Source organism: Streptopelia decaocto, assembly GCF_964273445.1.
Source record: "Streptopelia decaocto genome assembly, chromosome: 4".
Taxonomy (NCBI): domain Eukaryota; kingdom Metazoa; phylum Chordata; class Aves; order Columbiformes; family Columbidae; genus Streptopelia; species Streptopelia decaocto.
In genome coordinates, this window is record NC_138658.1 from 34,623,298 (window position 1) to 34,643,937 (window position 20,640).

A 20,640-nucleotide genomic window follows, 5' to 3' on the forward strand; every position below is an offset into this window, starting at 1 on the left:
GCATGGCGGAGCCGGGGCCCCGCAGATGGCTGCGGGAAAGGTCTGTCTCGGCCTCCTGCCTCCGAGACGTCTTTAATCACTTGGAGGTAACCTGCAAAGAAAAAACGTTTGTTTCTTGAGAGTATATACACTCACAGAAGGCCTGGAAATGCGGGTAAGGAGAGGGATTTTTTATTTTGCCTGCGTTATGAGAGAAACGCGGGCTTTGTAAAAAGCCGTGACCCGTGGAAAAAGGGGCAAGTTTTCAAAGTGACTATCACCATATAAATGCTTAGAAACACTGAATAACTCCAGGGTTCTTAAGGTCTGAAAACGAAATGTGTTTCTTCCCAAAGTGTGACTACCACGATAATTGCTCTGAGGCAAACAATCTCTTTCAGCCACTTGTGTTGACCAAGGGATGTGAAAACCATCAACAAACTTTGTTGGGGCTCCTCAAGGTGTGGAATTCCCAAGCACATGAATGGTCAACCTGGCCACATCCTGTGCTCATGGGCATCCTGAAGGCAAGGGGTGTGTTGAGGCAAAAGTTGAAGGGGCAGAAAAGTGCTGGGCTCTTGCAAACTTAAAGTTGTTTTGGGAATGCTGCTGATCAAAAATGACCCTCTCTGTTCCTTGGACTTCTCTAATCCATCCTAGAAACCTCTACATTCATTCTTTGATTCATTGTATCCTCCAAAGGCTTTCTCCTCTAATTCATGTCATCTTTATATGTTTGGGCTTGAACTTCATCAAGCTGGTTTTCATCTCTCTCTCAGTATGTTCTCAATATTAGACGTGTCAGAGGTCATCTGTAATTGCCATATTGAAAGAAAATATAAAGTAGCACTGATATTAATAGCACTGCAGTCCATATACTGCATCGTGATCATTCCCACAGCCTCTGTACAGATGTTGGATAGAAGAGGTGATCAGCACCAAGTGCTGCTGAATATTGCATCTGGGAAGCCTCAACAGAAGGAAAAACCATCTGCCACCATCTGGGAACACTTAGTGAGGAATCAGTGGAACCACACTAAGGCATTTCTCTCTCTGAGCCAGGTCATGCAGCTGTGTCAGGGATTTCGCATGCTCCACCATGTGAAAGGCCACCAGAGCTTTGAGTCATCTGCAAGTCACCAGGCATCTGGCCATGGTCACTGGTTGAGATATTTTTATCATTACGCTTAGCGTAGGTGAGGTGCAGTGGCGTAGGAGAAGTGATTTCAGTGAGGCAGTTGTTAGCCAAGCAAGTACAGTCTGGAAGAGATTTCATTAGCAGACAGCAGAGTAAAGTGCGTGGTGTTGGTGTGTGTCCCCCACAAGAGCTGTTGGCAGCTTCCTCTTGAGAAGAAGTAGTGATTCATTCTTCCAGGAGCAGACTTACACAGTCCCTGTAGTTATTTTCCTGGCCAAGTTGGAATAGTCTAGATTCTAGATTAGTTATTCATATTACAGTAGTTGCTCGAAAATCCCTATGTGCAATGTACTTTAGAAGTACAAAGAAACAGGCAATCCCTGTGCTAATTTGGAGATGTGAGGTGGACAAGAGAAAAACTAAGCAACTTTCTCAGTGTCAGTAGGAGATTCTGGAAAATAATGTGAGCTGAATGAATATCTTCCAAGCACTGCAGTAGCATAATTACTGTACATAATAATTTATAGTCATTGACAGATTGGAAAAAGCAAGTGTAGTGTGACTTCTGTCAATAATTTACTGAGTGATTTTATGTTCAAATTAATATATTAAGTTATATACAAAATTGATGGATAAATAGTGTCTTTCAAATGTGGTAAACACTTGTAAAACATTGTATTGAAAATAGGCACTATAACTGAACTGTCAAAGGTTTTAATTCAGATATTTATGCACACACAGCTTTAGCTACCCAGTAAAATTATTTTGAGTATTATAATTAGATAAACACATGTTGAGAGTGCTAAAAAGTACAGGTCTCTCCTCTACTGAGTACATCATACTTGCTGGAGTATGACACTCCAGTCTAATTGAACTCAAAGACCAGTCAGAGCAAGGGATGTGGATCCTCTAAGTCCAGCCACTTATACAATCTTCATTTTCTCCTCTTCTTCCCTCCCTGACTAAAGAAGCTATCATTGATAAATGCACAGAAATGCCTATATCATTCTAAAACTTGTAGTCTGATGGAAGACACAATAAGCAATAATAATTAATAATCATTCCAGCCTGTAAAATAGCATTTGTGAAAGAATAAACTGTAAAATAAAGATTATTTATAATTGTTGCTGCTTGTGTAAGGTGGGCGAATACGTACACATTCAGAATAGGATTTTTTGCTGTTTATTTAATTTTCTTACTCTTTTTTTCACCTCTAAATCTGTATTTGACACTGTGAAGAAAATTGAAGCTTAAACATGTTCATGCCACCAGAAGGTGAGAACTTTGGCTTAGTGCAGAACTTCCTTGTCTAAGGATATTAAAAGCCATTTTGTTTTTTATAGGAATGATTGTATGTTTGTGGGCTTTTCACTGGATTGAATTGTAGCTTCAGAACAGGACCCAGTGGAGAACTGAGGGGATTGAGTTGACAAGCAACTGAAACACATACTTCACCAGCCTTTCACAGCAGCTATTAAGAAGCTTCCAATATGCAATTTTTTGCTAACAGTCTTGGTAAGGATGCTTTCACTGCTTGCTGTGAAATAGAGCAGCCACTCAGCCTTTCCTGTGCCACAGGGTGCATCATGTGCTGTTCCCATGTGACCTGGCACATCAAACATGTCATTTTCATCAGAGAGACACGAGACAGGAGAGAGAGAAATCTGTTTCCTCATTATCAGGCTTATTGTTCCCCATCTACACCAAGTCTTTTTCTGAAAAAAAAAAAAAAAAGTCCCAAATTAAACCTATACTGAGCAGTTATTGTCTCTCAGCTGATTCCTCTAAGCTGAATTAAAATGCAATATTAAACAATTAAAGAACCATATGTTCTTGTCCCAGGATATTTTAAAAAGAAAATCGTCTACACAGAGCTGACAGTGCTGGTTGCACTCTTGTCTTCAAATACATCTTGCCGTAGCTCCACAATGGATTTTGCAATTGGAAATCTGGAACATGAGCATTTCCAGCGAGGCTTTGGATGGAGTCCTAGACAGGAGGCTTAGAAATACTACCAGGAGAGGAACCAAAACAGGTTTGAAACAAGTATTTGAACATCTACAGCTATGCACATCTTCAGGCTTTTCTGGGGTAAAAAGTATTGCACCTTTGTTTTAGGAAATTTAATAAGATACATAAGTAACAGTAGTGATTTCAGAGAATTGTAAATACCTATTATCTTCACACAATCCAATTCTCACCATATTACTCAATATTTATATTTTGATTAAAAGAAGATACCCTTTATCTGGCCTTTCTATTTTTAACACCAAAGACTGTTGAAAATCAAATGTTTCATTACATACACCAATACTTCCCAGTCATTTTGAAACAATTATTTTAAATTAATATTTCCCTTTAAACTGTCTTTCAGTTTCAACTGACTGTATCTTTTATGTAAGAAGACTGTGAAACTGTTTGTCAAATGTGAAGGCAGCACCTCTGTGTCACTGTTCCAGGGCTGGAAAAAGTTGCTGCAGCCCCAGCAAAAGTGAGGCATTGTTCCATGAAGGATGAGTAAAGTGGTTTGCATGGGGCTGATATCCCAAACTCTCAGTTGCTGTCAGTTTCTGTCTCTGCTTGTAAAGTGCAGTACATTTTAGAATAGGTTTTACAATTCTCTGTGGAGAGTAATTTAGACTTACTGTGCTAAATTGTAATAACAACGTGGAGAGAGAATAATTCTAGACATTTCTTGGTATCATATTTTACTTGGCTCATTTAAAGTGGCAATAAAATTTTGATTTTATTTATTTTACAGAATCCAAAATGCTGCTGATGCATTGCAAAGTGTAGCAAGTCTTATCTGTGCTCCTGTAACTTATACAGCATGTGTGACTACACAGAGCAGTAAGTCATTAATTCACGTCCAGGATTAGCAAACTTTTTGTTAAATCCTCAGAGTTTACCTGTTCTGGCTTCACAGAATCACAGAATCGACTGGGTTGGAAAAGACCTCAGAGATCATCAAGTCCAACCCTTGGTCCAACTCTAGTCCGTTTACTAGATCATGGCACTAAGTGCCATGTCCAATCTCAGTTTAAAAACCTCCAGGGACGGCGAGTCCACCACCTCCCTGGGCAGGCCATTCCAATGCCTGACCACTCTCTCTGTAAAGAATTTCTTTCTAATATCCAGCCTAAATTTCCCCTGGCAGAGTTTAAGCCCATGCCCCCTTGTCCTATTGCTAACTGCCTGGGAGAAGAGACCAATCCCCACCTGCTATAACTTCCCTTCAGGTAGTTACAGAGAGTGATGAGGTCACCTCTAAGCCTCCTCTTTTCTAGACTAAACAACCCCAGCTCCCTCAGCCTCTCCCCATAGGTCTTGTGTTCAAGTCCCTTCACCAGTCGTGTTGCTCTTCTCTGGACCCGCTCCAGCACTTCAATGTCTTTCCTGAGCTGAGGGGCCCAGAACTGAACACAATACTCCACGTGTGGCCTCACCAATGCAGAGTACAGGGGAAGGATCACTTCCCTTGTCCTGCTGACCACACTATTTTTGATACAGGACAGGATACCGTTGGCCTTCTTGGCCACCTGGGCACACTGATGGCTCATGTTCTGGCTTCTTTTTGTGGTTCCTTCAAAGCCTGTTTCTGATAACACAGGTTTAGGAGCATTTTGGACTTGTGCATTCAGGACTGAGCAGGGACTGCTAATAAAGTCCCATCTATTTCTGCATTAAGAATCTGGCTGATTTCCTGACTGAAGTTTTGTCAATTACATTGTCTTTCTCTGCACATAAAGAGTCTGACCCTTAGTCAGAATATTAAGAATAAGATTTTGATTCTCATATGCCACATTTTTATTTCCTGTATTTCCTAGAAGAGTAAGGGCTGTAGAGACACTATCTCATTGTAACTGGTCTTTGCTTGACAGATGGTATGATTTATTTTCTTTACATCTGCTCATATTTTCCACTCATGGGTTAGTGAAAAATCACCATGTTTGGTTTGCCAGGTGTTGCTTATAGCCAAGCTCTACTTGGGGTGGGACAGCATGCACTCACTGTGCAAGTTATTTCATAGCCTTTTACTGATTGTGCTGTGTTTTCCCCATATTTTTTTTTTCAGAAATAACCTTTAGAACACTAGTGTCTTAATGTTTTGTTATCAACTTCAGATCATAGTGACTGTCACACACAATAACAGAAAATATCAAGAGTTAATATTGCACTGAGCATCAGCCATCATGTAGGGTGCATTTACACTGCCATTTTTGCTCAGATTAGAAGTGCATTTCTGAAGTCAGTCTCCCGGTTGTCATCACTGACTTGTTTCACATTTTGGAGCGGCATCTGGGCATGCAAAGTGGATTATTTTCAGATTAAACTAAACCAGATGTTTTTCAGAAACAGTGTGCTACAACTACTGACACTCATTCTACTGACAGGACCAGATTACAACTAGTTGAAAATAAAACCCTGTAAAATGTTTGTGATGTGGGCATGGGGCTGTGTAATAGACAACGGTTTAGTCTACAATTCTTCCCCACTGGTCACCACTACTTGCAAATACAGATGTAGCCATGGAGTGGCAGCCATGGTATTTGCAACTTTAAGTTTCTCGAGACTGTACTGTGAGAAATACAGACCAGTGCTTATTTCTGGAGCTGAACGCCTGAATTCTCATTCACATTGATTACCGTGTCAGCCCTGGTGTCTTTCATCTTGTCCAGCCACACCCTGCTATTCCCTTCCTTTTCAGTGTACTACTGCCACTGCACACTTTTCTGTCCTTCAGCTTTGGTTGAGGGGATTTACCTTAATGACCAGGGGCACTTGTTGATGGTGGTGGAAGTAAAGAATCGAAAGCAGCAAGAACATCCAAGCTGAAAGATTTACCTTGGAGATTCAGTCTGACAGATGAAGTGAGCCTTCAAAATGGTGATCCCTCTGAGAATGGACCTCCAGATAAGGGAGGTCAACTGAGCATTACAAGATTCAATCTGCTATTACAGAGGGAGGAGCTGATCAGACTCTCAGGCCAGTAGACAGTTGTCTCTTGATTTTCATTCTAAAGAGAAGTAATCTTCTCCTGCCACTGAAAGGCTGGCTCTGAAGCACTAGCATGTCCTCCACCTCTTCTGTCACTACTGAATGTTGAGTATGCAGTGAACCATTGTAATGATCCTTTGCAACTATTCCAGTGATCACCATTCTCTATGTCTCATCTCCAGGTTTCCTGAAAAGAGCAGGAAGCTACCATGATTCTGCCTTTTTTTTTTTTTTTCCCCCCGCACCACACTGTACAGCTACATAGCTGGCTTAAAAGGAGCATTTGAAGTTGCATTCTCTTGGTGGGTGCATGGTGGTGTCATCCTGCTGGTGGCCAAAACCACACAAACAGCCCTTTCCCCCAGATTAAACAAGCAAATATAAAAATCCAGATGACCCCCCCGCACATGCTGTAGCATTGTCTCCTTATTTTGTGAACGAAATAAATCAATTAAAGAGAAATGAGCTGCCCTGTCCCAGCAGGGCTACCTTCCTGCAAAAATGCGCTCGGAACTCAAAGTTCAGATTCTTGACGGGAATGGTGGTACTTGTACAATTTTATGCCAGGGGTCTCTCCGTTAAAGACACCAGGACTAGAAAAAAAATGCGTTTAAAACTTCCCCAGACTGGTGACTGGAATTTGTGTGTGGAGTAAAATGAGGGATGTGAGCTTCCCGAAAACCCAAGGGGCTGCTGAGGGACTTTGCTGCCATGAGGGAGGAGGGGAGGCTGGAGCAGCTGTGGTGCCTCGCTCTCAGCCCAAACCTAGAACGGGGGGCTGGTTTGTTCACACTGGCTGCTCCTGGGAAACAGTTGCTGTAAATCACAAATATGTGATTTACTTGTGTGAAAATACAGGGGATGCATATGTACTTCTGTATTTGTGTATGTATGCACACATGTATCTGCGTAGCAGGACACATATTGTAAATTATCCATTACAAATATATGTGTATGTGCTTATTACTGTGGAGGTATAAAACAGGTATAATACATGTGCGCGCACACACCCCCGTACGCTCCTTGCGGCTCCAGGCACGTGCAGGCCCACCGGGCTTCTCAAGCGCACACGGAGGCACACGCCCCTCTCCGCCCCGCCCCCCGCCAACGTTCCCAACCGCCACCGCCCAGAGCGGGGCAGGCCCGTGTCCCTCTGCGCCTGGGGGCGGGGCAAGGAGCGCCGCGTAGCCAATGCGGAGCGCTCGAGGGCTGCGGCGCGTTCGCGTCCCCGTTCCCGTGGCGCGGCTGCTGGCGGCGCAGCGCGTCGTGCCGTGCGGTGCCCCGTCCGGCGGGTGGGAGCAGCTGTCAGCGCCGCCGGGCGGGCGGGCGGGCTCGGCCCCTCGGTCAGGTGACGGGCGGCCGCCGAGAGCGGCGCGGCTCAGCGGGCCGGCGCTCCGCTTGGCTCCCCTCGTTTTCCTTCGCCTCCCTTCCGCGCAATGCTGGGCGGCTCCGCGGCGGCGGGGATGCTGCCGCGGCCGCCGCCGCTCGCCGCCCGCTGAGCCGCTGCAAGAGGCGCGGTGGGGCCGCTGCCGGCGGGGCGGTGGCAGGGGCAGGGCGGCAGCATGGCTCCCACCCTGCTCCAGAAGCTCTTCAACAAAAGGGGCGGCAGCGCGGCGGCCCCTCACGGCCGCGCTCCGGGGGAGGGGCCCGCCTTCAGGTGAGCGGCGGGGGCAGGGCGGGTCCGGGCTCGCCGGAACCGGCTCCACGTGGGCCCCGGGGGCTGCCCCGGCTGCGGGGGGCGGCAGGGAGCGGGAACACCGCTGCCCCAGTCGCCTGCTGCGGGGCCGCAGCGCAGGTGTGCTGGGGCCGCTCTCGGGGGCTTCCTGTGTGAAGTTTCCGCAGGGGCCGAGAGGGTTGGCCCGCGGGGAGGGGGACTCCGGGGAGCGGCAGGAGGCACTGCCGCGCCGGGCCGGCTCTGCTCCCGCCTTTCCCTCTCGTTGGATCTCTCAGCCATTTTAAATCCGAGTTGGAGGTGGCACGGTCGGGAGCCGTGGGGCGCTCACCGCCCGGCCCCTCAGCAGCACTGAGAAGGGGCGCCAGGCCTGCGCTTTCCTTGCGTTTGAATAAGCGGCTGATGTGATAACTCGTGTTCAGGCCTCATCAGCACAGCAAAAATAAAGAAATGTCTTAATTGTTGTGACCTAAATACATGTGCATAGGCTGATGACCCACAGAGCCTTAAGTACCTTTCACTGCTCGCTCGGTTTGTGATACCATAAATCTTTAAAGGTGAGATTTAGCAGCTATTGCTGCTTCAGGGCTCGAATATGTAATCTTTATATAATATTGAATTGTTACTGTTTCCAAACCCTCGAGGACAGCATTTTGCTCAGGCTGGTGGTTTGGAGCTTTGTTACTTTTAGCATCTGCTCACAAGACCGAAGTGGTCCTGGTGAGCACAGTGACTATCACATGCACGTCTGGTAAGCTCTGTGTCGTTTTTTCTGCTCGGCATGAGTTCACTAGTCTTGTGATCAGATTATATACAGGACTGAATTGGAATCTGGGCTTTCACTGCTGAACTTACTAAGAATGGTAAGGAAGAGGGATGGAAAATATGTTGATCTACGAAATGTCATGGTGCCAAATATGAAATATTACATTAATGGAGCCGTTACTATTTCAAAGATGGTCTGTGCAGGCCATGGCCATGTGCTTGGCCAAAATTGCAAGATTGTGGTAAAAAATGGAGTAAAAGCAAAATGGCATTAGGGTTATGAGATGATTCCTTTGAAAGTGGTAGGATACAGTACTGGTGCTGCATTCATATCAGAGAACAGGGCTGGTGCATTTCAGGAATCTGTGAAGTCTGTATGTTATACTAGGTAGCTAGTTTTTGTAGTGTTCACCTTGTGAATTAAATATCTCCTTTAATTTTGAAAGAAAACAAACATATTTTCCAACATTTAAATGGAGAGATAATTCCTGATTGTGTTATTTTGCCTTCTATTTAAAATCTTACCAAGTACTCTGTATCAGAGACCAGTACTGTTTGTTCTGGTTTTAAGGTTGTTGGATTGATTGAGGATCTCCATGAAGGCAGATTGCTTGCACAGTATTTCCGCCGCTCAAATCAGTAAGATTGCTCCATCTGGAGTATTTTATGAGGTTTAGGTAAAAAATTCCACACTAACTTTCAGTTTGAATAACATCTAAATGATGTGACAGTTCAAACAAAAATTGTTATTAGAATACTGCTGTAGGTATCCATCTCTCTTTTTATCCCCTCTTTTCTCCCACTCCCTTGGTATTTGATTAGGTTTTGGCAAATTTAGGATTAATTATTTGAACGTTTTTGTGTGTGTTTTATTTTTCTTCCTGTTAATGTTGCATTAAGCTTCTTCCTTATGACTTCTAAATGTGCTGCAATGCTTTTTCTTTCTTTTTAGTGATCTGTTGATGACCTGCAGGAGCATACTTAGTAGGTCTTAGAAGCTCTACTACAACATTTGTCATAGATTTTCTGTTGAACAGTAATCTGTGTTTGAATGGGGAGATGCAATTGGAACTAAGTAAAAGGGAAGACTTAATCCTCTGGTAGCTTCTCTATTAAGCATGTGCTGCTGGTCACTGTTAGAGGCAAAGTGACAGGATCATTTTCTGTTCTAATGGCAAAGCTATATGTTCAAGGATTTTAGTTAATTTTATTCCCTTCTCCTGTTTTGGTTAGTGAGGTCTCTCCATATGCTGTGTGTGTTTCTCTTAAGTGGCCCTGGAAGACAAATAGCAGTCTGTATCTTTGGACTTTGAATTGTTATGAAAGTCTTAAAAGCTGAAGTGTATTCATGCACCATCCTTACTAAGAGCAATAGCAGAATTGCCACAAGTCTCTTTAGTAGATAATACCTCCTCAAATTAACTTCATTTGCTAAATTTTTTCAAGTACATTATTAGGAAGCTTTGCATTTTCTAGTCTTTCCAGGAACAGCAGGAGAAGTTCTCTTAAAGAGGGCCATCAACCAGGCTTGAGATTTGCCTCTAACAAGTACCATGTCTGCTTGTTCTCCTGCCCCTTCTCTCCTATAATGGCAACCAAATCTTGACCAGAGGTTGGTACTGCTTCATCTCTTTGGATCTGAAGAAAACAGCAAGCTACAAGGTCCATGCTGCTCAGCAGGATGAGCTGGCATAGCCTCAAAGAGAAAGAGACACGATGCCTATAGCTGAACGTGGAACCACGGGAAATAGTTTCTTGGGTGCATGAGCATTAACATCTTAATTTGGATCAGGAGCACTCTTTCAAAGAAAACCTCTTGATTGTCTCCACTTATTGCACTTTGGCTTATGTAGCCAGGTGGCTTTGGTGCGTAAACTGGATTCCTGTTGGAATGAATGAAATTAGAAAGTGTGCTTCAACCACTAATGTGTGTTCAGTCCCTGGGACCATACTACTGCTGGTCAAAAGTAAAACCCCAGAACATGTATAGTGTGGGTGTCAGGTCCTTAGCACCAATTAATTCATTCTGTGGATCTAGTCCTGTTGGGCTCTACTACATATTCATGTAAACATAACCCGTACTTACTGGGTGAGGAGAAAGTAAACATAAGGTGTAGATGCTAATACAGAGCTATTAGGATAGTAGAACTTTCTACTGGCCTGCAACTTCCCTTCAAAATAATGGAAATATGAAATGGTAGAAGGGTAGTAGTTAGATTTGTAGAATATCTTAATTATTTTTTTAAAGAGTGAAATTACAAACCAAATGGAGAACAGATTGGTATTAGTGACATGATAGTGTATTTGTTCTATGCAGTTTTGTACACAGATCTTCAGCTTCTGGTTTCTGTTACTGCTGGGTTTTGCTTCCCTTAACTAAAATATCTATATATGTGTTTGTATATGATGCATACATGAAAATATATGTATATATACACACACATACCTTTCAACAAAGACATTTGAGTGATTGTAGTTCAATATATTTCTTTTTAGCTTCTATTGCTCTGAGGAAATCCTAATTACTTTCTGTGTGAGTAATGTGTATTCATGTGGCTAAATTCCCCTAATATTTTTTTATTCCCTTATCAGATGTTACTTCTCTTGCAAGATTGATTTAGAGTAGTTTGTATGGGGTTTTGGAGTGCCAGCAGGGTCACGTGCTCAACAGAATGGCAGCTAATACTGCAAAAACAAAGCATCCTGCTCCCCATGAATTTTGAATTTTAGGGATTAAGTGGAGTATTTTATAAGCGTGTCATATCTCAAGACTAGAATGTCTCGAGTGCTAAGCATATCTTTGAGTAAAGTATTGGGGGATACATTTATAGCAGTTCCTCTGTAATTGTGTTTACCTGATTCTAGAACAAGATTTCACATCAGTGCTTTTCTGTACTTTTCAATGGTGTTATCCTTATACTGAGGACTAAGGTTTTACACTAGTTTCAGTCTTCAATAGGTTGTGTGTGGTGTCTGTGTGTTGTTTTGTTTTTGGTTTTTTTTATGAAGTACATATCCAGGGATATGCAAATGAAAATAAAAAGTGCCTTGGAGTTTTTAGAAGACTGCTTTCACTGCTCAGTGTGTAACTTCTGCATTGCAACCTGTGATGAAATTTCTTTGATATTGCTATGTTTAGTAAAGTAATATTGTAAAATAGGGAATAATTCCATTTTATGTGGATTCTATTAAAAAAAAAAAAGTGTTATTTCAGCTGTGTGTGAAACTTGCAAACGGGCTGTTTCTTCAGCTTTAAATATCAGCCAGCTCCTTCTGGTGTCTATAATGGAGAGGATGTTATGTTGTAACTGCAGGATATCTATCTGGTAACAGTTTGTTAGCTTTGGTGTATGAGATCATTTGTTTGGCAACTGATTCTAGGGATTCCTTTGGTCATAGCACTGAAATGCTTGGTGAGATCCTACTTGCTAAGCATTATTTCACAGCATTTATTACCAGTCTGGCATTGTTCCACCTTCTGAAAAAGGAAAGAAAGCAGTAGTGAGCTTTGAGTCTGCTTGCATGTCAGTTTGTTAAAATGAAACACTCCTCAGTAAATTCTTGTAGCCTAATTCTGTTTCTCTTGGGCTTCTTGTAGCATTGTAGACGTCTACACAGCAATAATGCTACTGAGCACCCATGTACATCTTCATACATGGAAATATCATTAAACATGTGGCTGTAAACCCTTTAAAAAGCATTTGAAAGATAATCACTATTTTATATGCTGTAGAAAGGGTGATGCAGCCTAGGGCCAGGTCTGAGCATGGGGACAGGGAAGGTTCAACAGCAAGTGTAAGTCACATACCTCTTCACTGACAGCTGAAGTGGAGCCTTAAGAGGTGCAGCATTATACCTCTGCTGTGGCATTAACCCTTCCTTGGTAATGAAAGGTAAAGAATAAGTTCTGTAGGAGGAGATTTAGTACAATCTCACTTAAGAAAACAGCTTAGAGAGGAAGTGATTGAAAATATGGTCTTATGAGGTGGAAACCCACACTTCCAGCCTGGGACTATTTTGAAGGAAAACAAATCCCTTGTGGTCTTTTCAGCTTTTAGGAACGAAGGCCATTCTCCTTCTAAAGTTATTTGGATCTTCCTTCTCTTACACATTGCTGTCTTCTGGATTTTCTCTGAGACTAACTTTCGTTTTCTCTTGAAGTTGCAAGAAGATACCACTTTCTTTTGTCCTTTGTTTGGTTTATTTTTTGGTGTTGTGGTTGCTTTTTTTGTTTTGGCCACAGATGGCTAAAAAACTGTGTGGAAATGCATAAGCTACTGACATTACGAGAGGGATGGATGTACCTTGGTTATTTAATTTAATTCCATGAAAAGGTGCATTCTTACCCGACTGATCAAATTGGTTTTGCCATTGGGTTATCTTATTTCTGATTTACAAGTAACTTATCCATGTGGCATAAACAGCTAGTAGTGTATTTCCTATGTACCTGACTCTTAAATTGATGTGTAGTTGGATAGTAGGTGCTTGATTCCTTATTCTTAGGGTACTTTTGCTGTTTACATGTCCAAAAATGGGTAGGTGAGTATTCTGCCACATACTGGGCTCAGTAGAAAGTGATTTGGGGAATGGCAGCAACAAAAAGCCTTGGAGCTACCTTCCCTTGTTGGTAATACGATTTAAAGCAGAATACACTACAATCTAAAGCAATGATGCTAATGCTGTAGGGAATACTTGTCTCCTGACATAAATTGATTGATGTGAGAAAATAGAGCTGTTTGAGGCTAAAAAATGTGGATATTCATTCATAAAAGCTGAATTCCTAGAGAATTTTTTTAAAATCTGATGCAGAGCTTTATTACCAGTAGAGGCTGGCTTCATATAAACTTATGTAAACTTCCTAACTTTTTGTATGTAAAAATAGTTGAAGTAGCAGAATAGCTTTATTAAAACTTGAAAGGAATGTAAGATGGAAGAGGTTTGACAAAAATGTCATAATCGTAAGTCACCACGTCATCCCATACTGACATAGTGGGATGTAGGTTTCCCAGTTCATCGTAGTGGCTTTAGCTGTAGCTTTGGTCTGAACAGTGAGTAACAGGAGACCAAAAGCCCAGTGAGAGTAGATGTGACAAAATAGCTGGGGTCAGAGGGGCCAGAAAATGGAGTAATTTTTTTCATAAAAGTGATTTATTTCTTGTTCTGGCATTTCAGTAATATTGAAGCTGCTGAGGACTTCTTTTGCAAATTGAATTATTTGGATTAATACTGACAACCTGTGCTACAAACCTTGGTGATATACCTGTTCCTTTAGGTATTCCTCTGATGCTAACAATTGTTTGCTTTCACCTGTAATCTAGTTTGCACCTTAGTGATGTTCAGGGATAGCTTCTGAAGAGAAGACTCAGTTTTAGAGCCATGTTTTGTGTTTTGTATTTGTCAGCTGTTGTGTCTACTAAGTACACCCTTGATTAAGAGCACACTGTCATCTTGCATGCAACTTAAACAAAGTGTTGTAAGAATGTTCCTATGCTATCCTAATTATCAGTCTTTGCTATGTGGAGGTTTCCATGGGTACAATTCTTAAGCAAAAGATGAGGAATGCAGTTCTGTAGAATGGTAGTTAACAGGCTCCCTAGAGAGAATAAGCAGAAAAGGAGGGCTTTGAATTGGGTGCTTGTGTGTGAAGACAGCACATGTGTCTGTCTGCACCTTTGGGTGCACTTCCTGCAATCCTGTCAGATTGTTACTGATCTGACTGATGGGCATGGATGTGGTCGTTCACCTCTGCCTGTCATGAATCATCTGTGTGTGTGCTCTGCGTCCACTTCTTAATCTTCAGGCTCAGGTTCTTCTCCATTCTGCTTTCTCAGCCTAACAGTGCTTGTTGCCTCTCTTCACTCCATTTGCCCTATTTGTGTGTGTTTGTTGCTTGAATACCGTAGCAATGTCATGGTGTTTTATGCAAGATTGAAATCAAAAGACAGACTGCAAGGCAAAGCATTCTTTTGAGGACGAGCTTAGGAGTTTCAGTAATAGTGCCTGCGCCTTCCCCACTGCAATTAGGGCAAGTACAGGTGCTTTTACATGACCAATGGCCAAAATATCTGTTTTGTCAGTCAGCACACTTCCTGGATATTGGTGAGATGCTTAGATTTGTGCTGATAAATGGGCATCACACTTGCTGCTGTTAAAACTGACTCATTATTTTCGTTCCATAGACTGTGCTGAAGTGAAACTTGTACTGCGTGTAATGTAATTACTGAATCAGTATGGAGCTTTCCCTGCAGCATGTTCTCACCTCAATGAAATACACTTCAACTTTTCTTCTCCAAGGTGCTCAGTTGAGTTTCACACGTGCTAATGAAATCAGCTGTATTAACTAAATGATCAGACAATATTTATTTACTTCTCTAATAGAGGTGCTAACAGGCTGAATTTGGTATTAGGACTTTCAGATTGCAAATCTGAACACTTCAGAACTTTATATTTTATAATGAAGCTGGGAAGTTTCTTACAATAATAACTTAGCTTTTATTGTCATTAAGTTTACTTACTTATGAAAGGACACAGTGTCTTGAATGAACTTGGTGCTCTGAATTTCTGTGTAGTCTTTGTACTGAATTCTGAATCTGGATATTATCTAACACCTGAAATTGCTCAAGTCTGGGGGCTGAGTATGTGAATGCCCAGTTGTAGGAGTATGGAATATCTGAGTGGAGTACATGAGATGATATTTTTGAAGGAAACCCCAGAGAGAATGAACTATAAACTGTTGAATACATCGTTCTAAGCAGGTAATTCTTAAATTGCTAATCTTTCACTGAATGTGGATCTTTTTCCAGAATTTAATATAATGTTGTAATGTTAAAAACCTCTGTGATATGGAAAAGACGGTTATGATTTTTTTTTTTTTAATCTGCAACTCAGAGGATTAGCTTGTGTTCAGACAGTTTATTATATCTACCTTCTGTTTTTCCACATGGGCATATGAGCTCATCTAACTATTGCTGATCAGTTGAGTGCTTGTATCTGTCATCTTTCCTTGCCTTTCCTTTCATGTTCCCACAAAAGGACCGCCTAAAATCTTCACATTTAACACTGCTCTCTAACTTACACTCTAAAATGGGTTGTGCTTTTTAAGACAAATCCTACTATAGGAAAGGTCATGAGTCTTTTTTGTTTCTGAAGCCCTGGCTTGTTTAACATGACTGGGTTTAACAAGCTGGGCAGAGACCTATTAAGCTGCTGGAAAGGAAGGCTGGTGGCCTCCAGTGCAGGCACAAGAAAGGAGTTAGGTGTGGAAACCACTTTGCCCAGCTGTACTGCAGCAAGGTTAGTCCGTGTGTGTTAAAGCTCTGGTCTTGGCAAATGGCTGCAGTGGCACAAGGTGCTATTGCATTCTCCCATGCTGTGCTGTAGTTGTTTATTTGCTGGACATTTGTCACTTCCACGGTAGCACTGATAGAGTTTTGGAGCTTTCCTTGGTCTTGTCTGTATAAAGGTCAGTGGTATAACCATCTCTTGCAGTAGTTAGTGTTAAGCTGTCAGACTTTATGCAGAAATGGTTATGGAGGGCTCATGTGTACTAGCCCTCAGCTGTATTGAGAAAGCTGGAATATACAGCTAGGAATTGGTAACTGCTTCAGTTCACTTGGCAGACAACTGTAGTGACATCTGAGCTCTTAGCTGATCTTGGCTTTTAGCCTGTAGGAAGGTTGCTCTCACATGGTAGCCAGTTGAAACAGTTTCAGGGGTGCCAACCTCTGCCTCACCAACTGTTAAGAGTTTCTAAATCACATCAAATTAAAGAGTTGGAAAGATTAACCCTCTCTGATTGTAAAGATATTTATGACATCTGACTGTGGATATACAGCATGCTTACTAGGCACTAAAACAATTTCACATATGAGTCCAAGTTCTCGAATGGGTAACACCTCATGACTGGGAGATTCCAGGATATGTCAGTCATCCAATGTGGACTAGATTGGAATACATTTAAGTTCAGAAGCAAGTCAGGTACTGAATGTTTGGGAATGCTTTGAATGGAACCCAGATTTTTCTATTTGTCACTTTACGGTGGCACTTGGTAACTGTAAAATGCCTATGTATAGCTGGACTGGATAATGGGTCCAGTGGTAAGTATGCAATGGAGAGGAAAATGAAAACAGAATATTGCATTTTGTAGTAGACATGGGTTTTCTGAAACAATGGGTCAGCTCAGTGAATCTATGTACACATTGATACTACATCTGCCTGATTTCTTTCTTTTTAAACAAAAAACACAGGTAGAATGTCAAAGATGACTTGAACCTCTGAATTAAACTTTGTTTACTGCTTAAATAAATAATTGCATATTTATATTGAAATGTGATGTTGGCATGTGAACTAGAGACCTGATTGAAGCAGTGACTTTTCATTTGCATTACTGAAGCATTACAAGTTTGCTATAATATAAACTTAATTAGAGTTGTAAACTTGGGCCATGTTTTGACTAAAAAAGAAAGTGAGAGTTTTGTTTGTTTTTTAATGAAGTTGTCCTGAATCTGTAAATGTTAAGAAGGCTCCTAGTGAGACTGCTCTGGTAGACTTCATCTTGGGAGAAAGTCAGGTCCATTATAAAGGACTTTCTTATACAATGTTTTACTGGGGAACACTGAAGGAGCTTGACCAGTCCTTACCTTCTCATGAGGAGAAAGGTTTCTAATTACTCTAAATAGATAATTGTTACATAAGCTTGGTGACTGAAATTTTAATTTGTTTCTGTCACTGAATCTTCAATGTGTGAAGCATTTTCCTATTACATGACAAGGTTGCAGCTGGCTCTTTCTCTTTTTTTTTTTTTTTCCCAAAATATTTTATGATTGACACACTGCTACTTGGCAGCCAAATCTTAGCATGTTACTGGGTGTGGTCAACTGTAATTATGTATGAACGTGGCTGTATAAACTTTTAAAGTCTAATATAATACCAGTATTTTTGAGAGAATGTTTAGGATCCTATGTGAGTAGTTAGAGCGGTTGGCCTGCTTTAAGGAGGAGACTATTTCATAACTTAATGACTATTTATACATTCAAAGTCCTATGCAATTGGTGGTAAATAGAACGTAACTCTCTTGCATAGTGTCTTGCAGCAGGGTTAGGTTTGCCCATGCCAGTCAGCTACAGGACTGTGGTTTGGTTGGTTTAGTGTGTAGCCTTTTTCATTGAAAAGGTATTATGGTGTGAGTGATTTAATTACCCCGATCTGATGTACAGGGTCTTAAGACATGTCTCTTCCTTCCCTTTCCAGTGAAATTTGAAAATAAATTTATATAACACTTCAAAATTCAGTGCTAGTTACTGGAAAGCTACCTTCTACGCTGTCTATGAGAGAGGGCTAAGGAAAGTGTTTTGGATGGAATAGACAAATTATAATAACAACAAGAGGAGCAAAACATATTTTTGGCTATAACTAGAGAAAAATGCCGGAGCTGACGTTACATCCATCCATGTTATCACTTCATTCAATCTGAGTCAGGATTTCCTGGCATTCATCTAGGCAGAGGCAATGGACTTTGCTGTTCATGCTATAGCATGAGAGATCAAGCATGGCTTCTTGTGTACATGTTCTTTCCCATAGCCTGTATCAGTAAATTTTCATACATATTCAACATACTTTTTTTTTCTTCATTCTTTCCATGATTATTGCAGAGTAACATTTCAGTTACAATCTCTATTTTTAAATAATCAAAAACTGTACTGCTCTTACAACAGTTAAATATAACCATTTACAGAGGGCTCACCAATATGTTAGCTGATCAAAAAAACCTGGGCTGGTTCAGCTCTCAGCACTGCTAGAGAACTGTACCTGATATCTTTGATTTCATATATTATGATTTTATGAGGATGCATGTGGAACCAGGGAATTGTGTTGTTGCATATGCACTTTTGGGTGCACTTCTGAAGCAATTTTGCTTGGAAGAAGGGTAGGGGGTCCCTGGGTAACACTTCCCCCTAGCCCTGCTTCTAGCCCTGCTTGACAGTGTTCTCTTGTGTGGTGGGGGTGTGTGTTCTGAACAAGGACAAGGAGTGGCTTTGCAATGCTTTCCACACCCCTGGAGACAGTACCTGAAACTTACTTGGTTGTAAAGTGTGAGAGAGAATGCTGTGTCTTCTGAAGTTTACAAAGCCCTCTTGTGAACATAGCCTTTTCATAGCAGGAGTGGAGGAAACCCGTAAATAAATTGTTTCTGTTAATATGAAGGTGTTTTTAGTTACTTGGAGTGAAGGTGTTTGTGTGTGTTTTAGCAAAATGAGTATTTTTTCATTTAGCTAGAAAAAATTGGGGGGGATGTTCAACATCAAACATTGTTCATATCACTGTATCAGTTAGCATTAATATGTATTTACTTACGTCTAAAATGATATTTTCTTGTTTTTTATTTTTTTTTCATATTCTAAAACTACTCCTTTGAACAGAGGCTTGAAAACTGTGTACAAACTTTTTCTTCTTAAATTATAAAAAAAAAAAAAGGGCTTTACAGAAGAGGGAGAAGGAACAGGAAAGAGCAGGCAACCAAACCCGTGCCTCAGGATACCACCCCTGAGGTGTGGTGGGGATGTCTGAGCTGGCCTGCTCATTTACGTAGCAGATACTAGGGTCTGAGATATGTCAGTGCTTTCATACAGTGCTGAAATGCAACAAGAGCTGCTACAGTGTTATAAATACCAGATTCTGCCTTGTGTTATTGCTCAAAATTCTCCTTCAGATGTGCAATGTGTAGTTCTTCCTTCTGCTCAAGAGAAGGTGGGGAAAAGCAGAGGCAGTAAAGCTGGTAGGATGAGAGATTTCTATTCATCTCATTTTCTGGCAGAGGCAGTTCTCAGACGTGCCTTGGCAGTGTCTGTATTTAGTAGCTGTGTTCCTGGACGCTGGCCCAGTCACATGGCGCCGCTGGAACAAGTGACATGGGAATGATGCCTGAGCTAAGACCTGGTGCTGGAGGAAGTGGGGTGGCCCAGCTGGCCAGTCAGCCTGTGCCCCAGTTCTTGGCAGGGCTGCTGGACCCTGCACTGCCTGCTGCTGTTTGGCTCAACCTCTTCGGCTCCAGTAGAAGCTGGAAGTTGGTTACTAGGGGTGCCTTTAAAACCTAAACAGGAAAACAAAACAAAACCCTAGAGTTTTTTAAAAATATAGTTTATTACTATGAATCTTCTTCTGCAAAATAGTGGACTTAATTTAGATCAACTGAGCTCACTAGCTGTTAGAAGCTATGGGGGTTAGGGAGAAAAGTGGGATGGAAGCGGGAGAGTTGATTAGGGCTAAGCAAGGCTTTCTGTACTGAGGGAAAAACTAGGTGATGGATCTATGGTGCTAATCTGATTTCACACTTCAAATTTCTTTGTTTGAAGTCCTAGTTTAACAAAAATAAACACACTTTTCTGAATACACAAATACATGTTTTCTTAAACACAAATATATGCATTTTTTTGTGCAATTACAAGTCTTGAGCTCTTCTCTTTGCTAATAAGGAATTCTATTCCTGGCACTAGTAACTGAGGACACTGTCTCTGTGCTGTTTATGGTACTACTTCAAACACATTGTACTTGTTGGTTTTTTTGTTGGGTTATGTGTGTGGTGTGTTTTGTGTGTGGTGTTTGTTTGTTATGTGTGGGGATTTTTGTTTTGTTTGTTTAGGCTTTTTTACATTATCACTGAGGCACTGTATGAAACCTAGCTCCCAAACTTCTGACTTGGAGATAAGCCAATGAATAGTGAATCCAAACTTATGAAGTTGGCTGAGTTGTGAAACACTGGTTTAATAGGCTGTTCTTGATGTTTGTGGAAAGCTGATGTGTGCAATTTACGGTGACTTTAACTTGTATAGATCTGTTTGTTAGCCTCTATCAGGTATGTGTGGGGTTTGTGGTAATTTTTTGCATGTGCATGTGATGGCATTGCTTTCTAGCAACAGAGATGATGGAAAATGCTTCCAACCCTGTAAAAATCCAGTATATTCTCCTCTGCTAAGACAGGAGTCTGCGAAATTCTAACTTTTCAGTGAACAAACATATCAAATGTTGTTTTGCTTTTCATACAGTAATATATAGAATTATTTTTTTTAATTAAAAAAATAAACATCACCTT

At 41.4% G+C, this 20,640-nt stretch overlaps 1 protein-coding gene across 2 annotated transcripts in view; it reads left to right on the forward strand.

Moving 5' to 3' along the window:
- Nucleotides 1–7,551: 7,551 nt before the first annotated feature.
- The window catches only part of FNIP2 (folliculin interacting protein 2), a 95,572-nt gene continuing 82,483 nt past the window's right edge, over nt 7,552–20,640 (forward strand). For both annotated transcript variants that reach the window (XM_082050697.1, XM_082050699.1), the window contains exon 1: nt 7,552–7,772. In XM_082050697.1, coding sequence (XP_081906823.1) covers nt 7,678–7,772 — 95 coding nt within the window. In that variant the 5' untranslated portion in view covers nt 7,552–7,677. The remainder of the gene's footprint in view (nt 7,773–20,640) is intronic.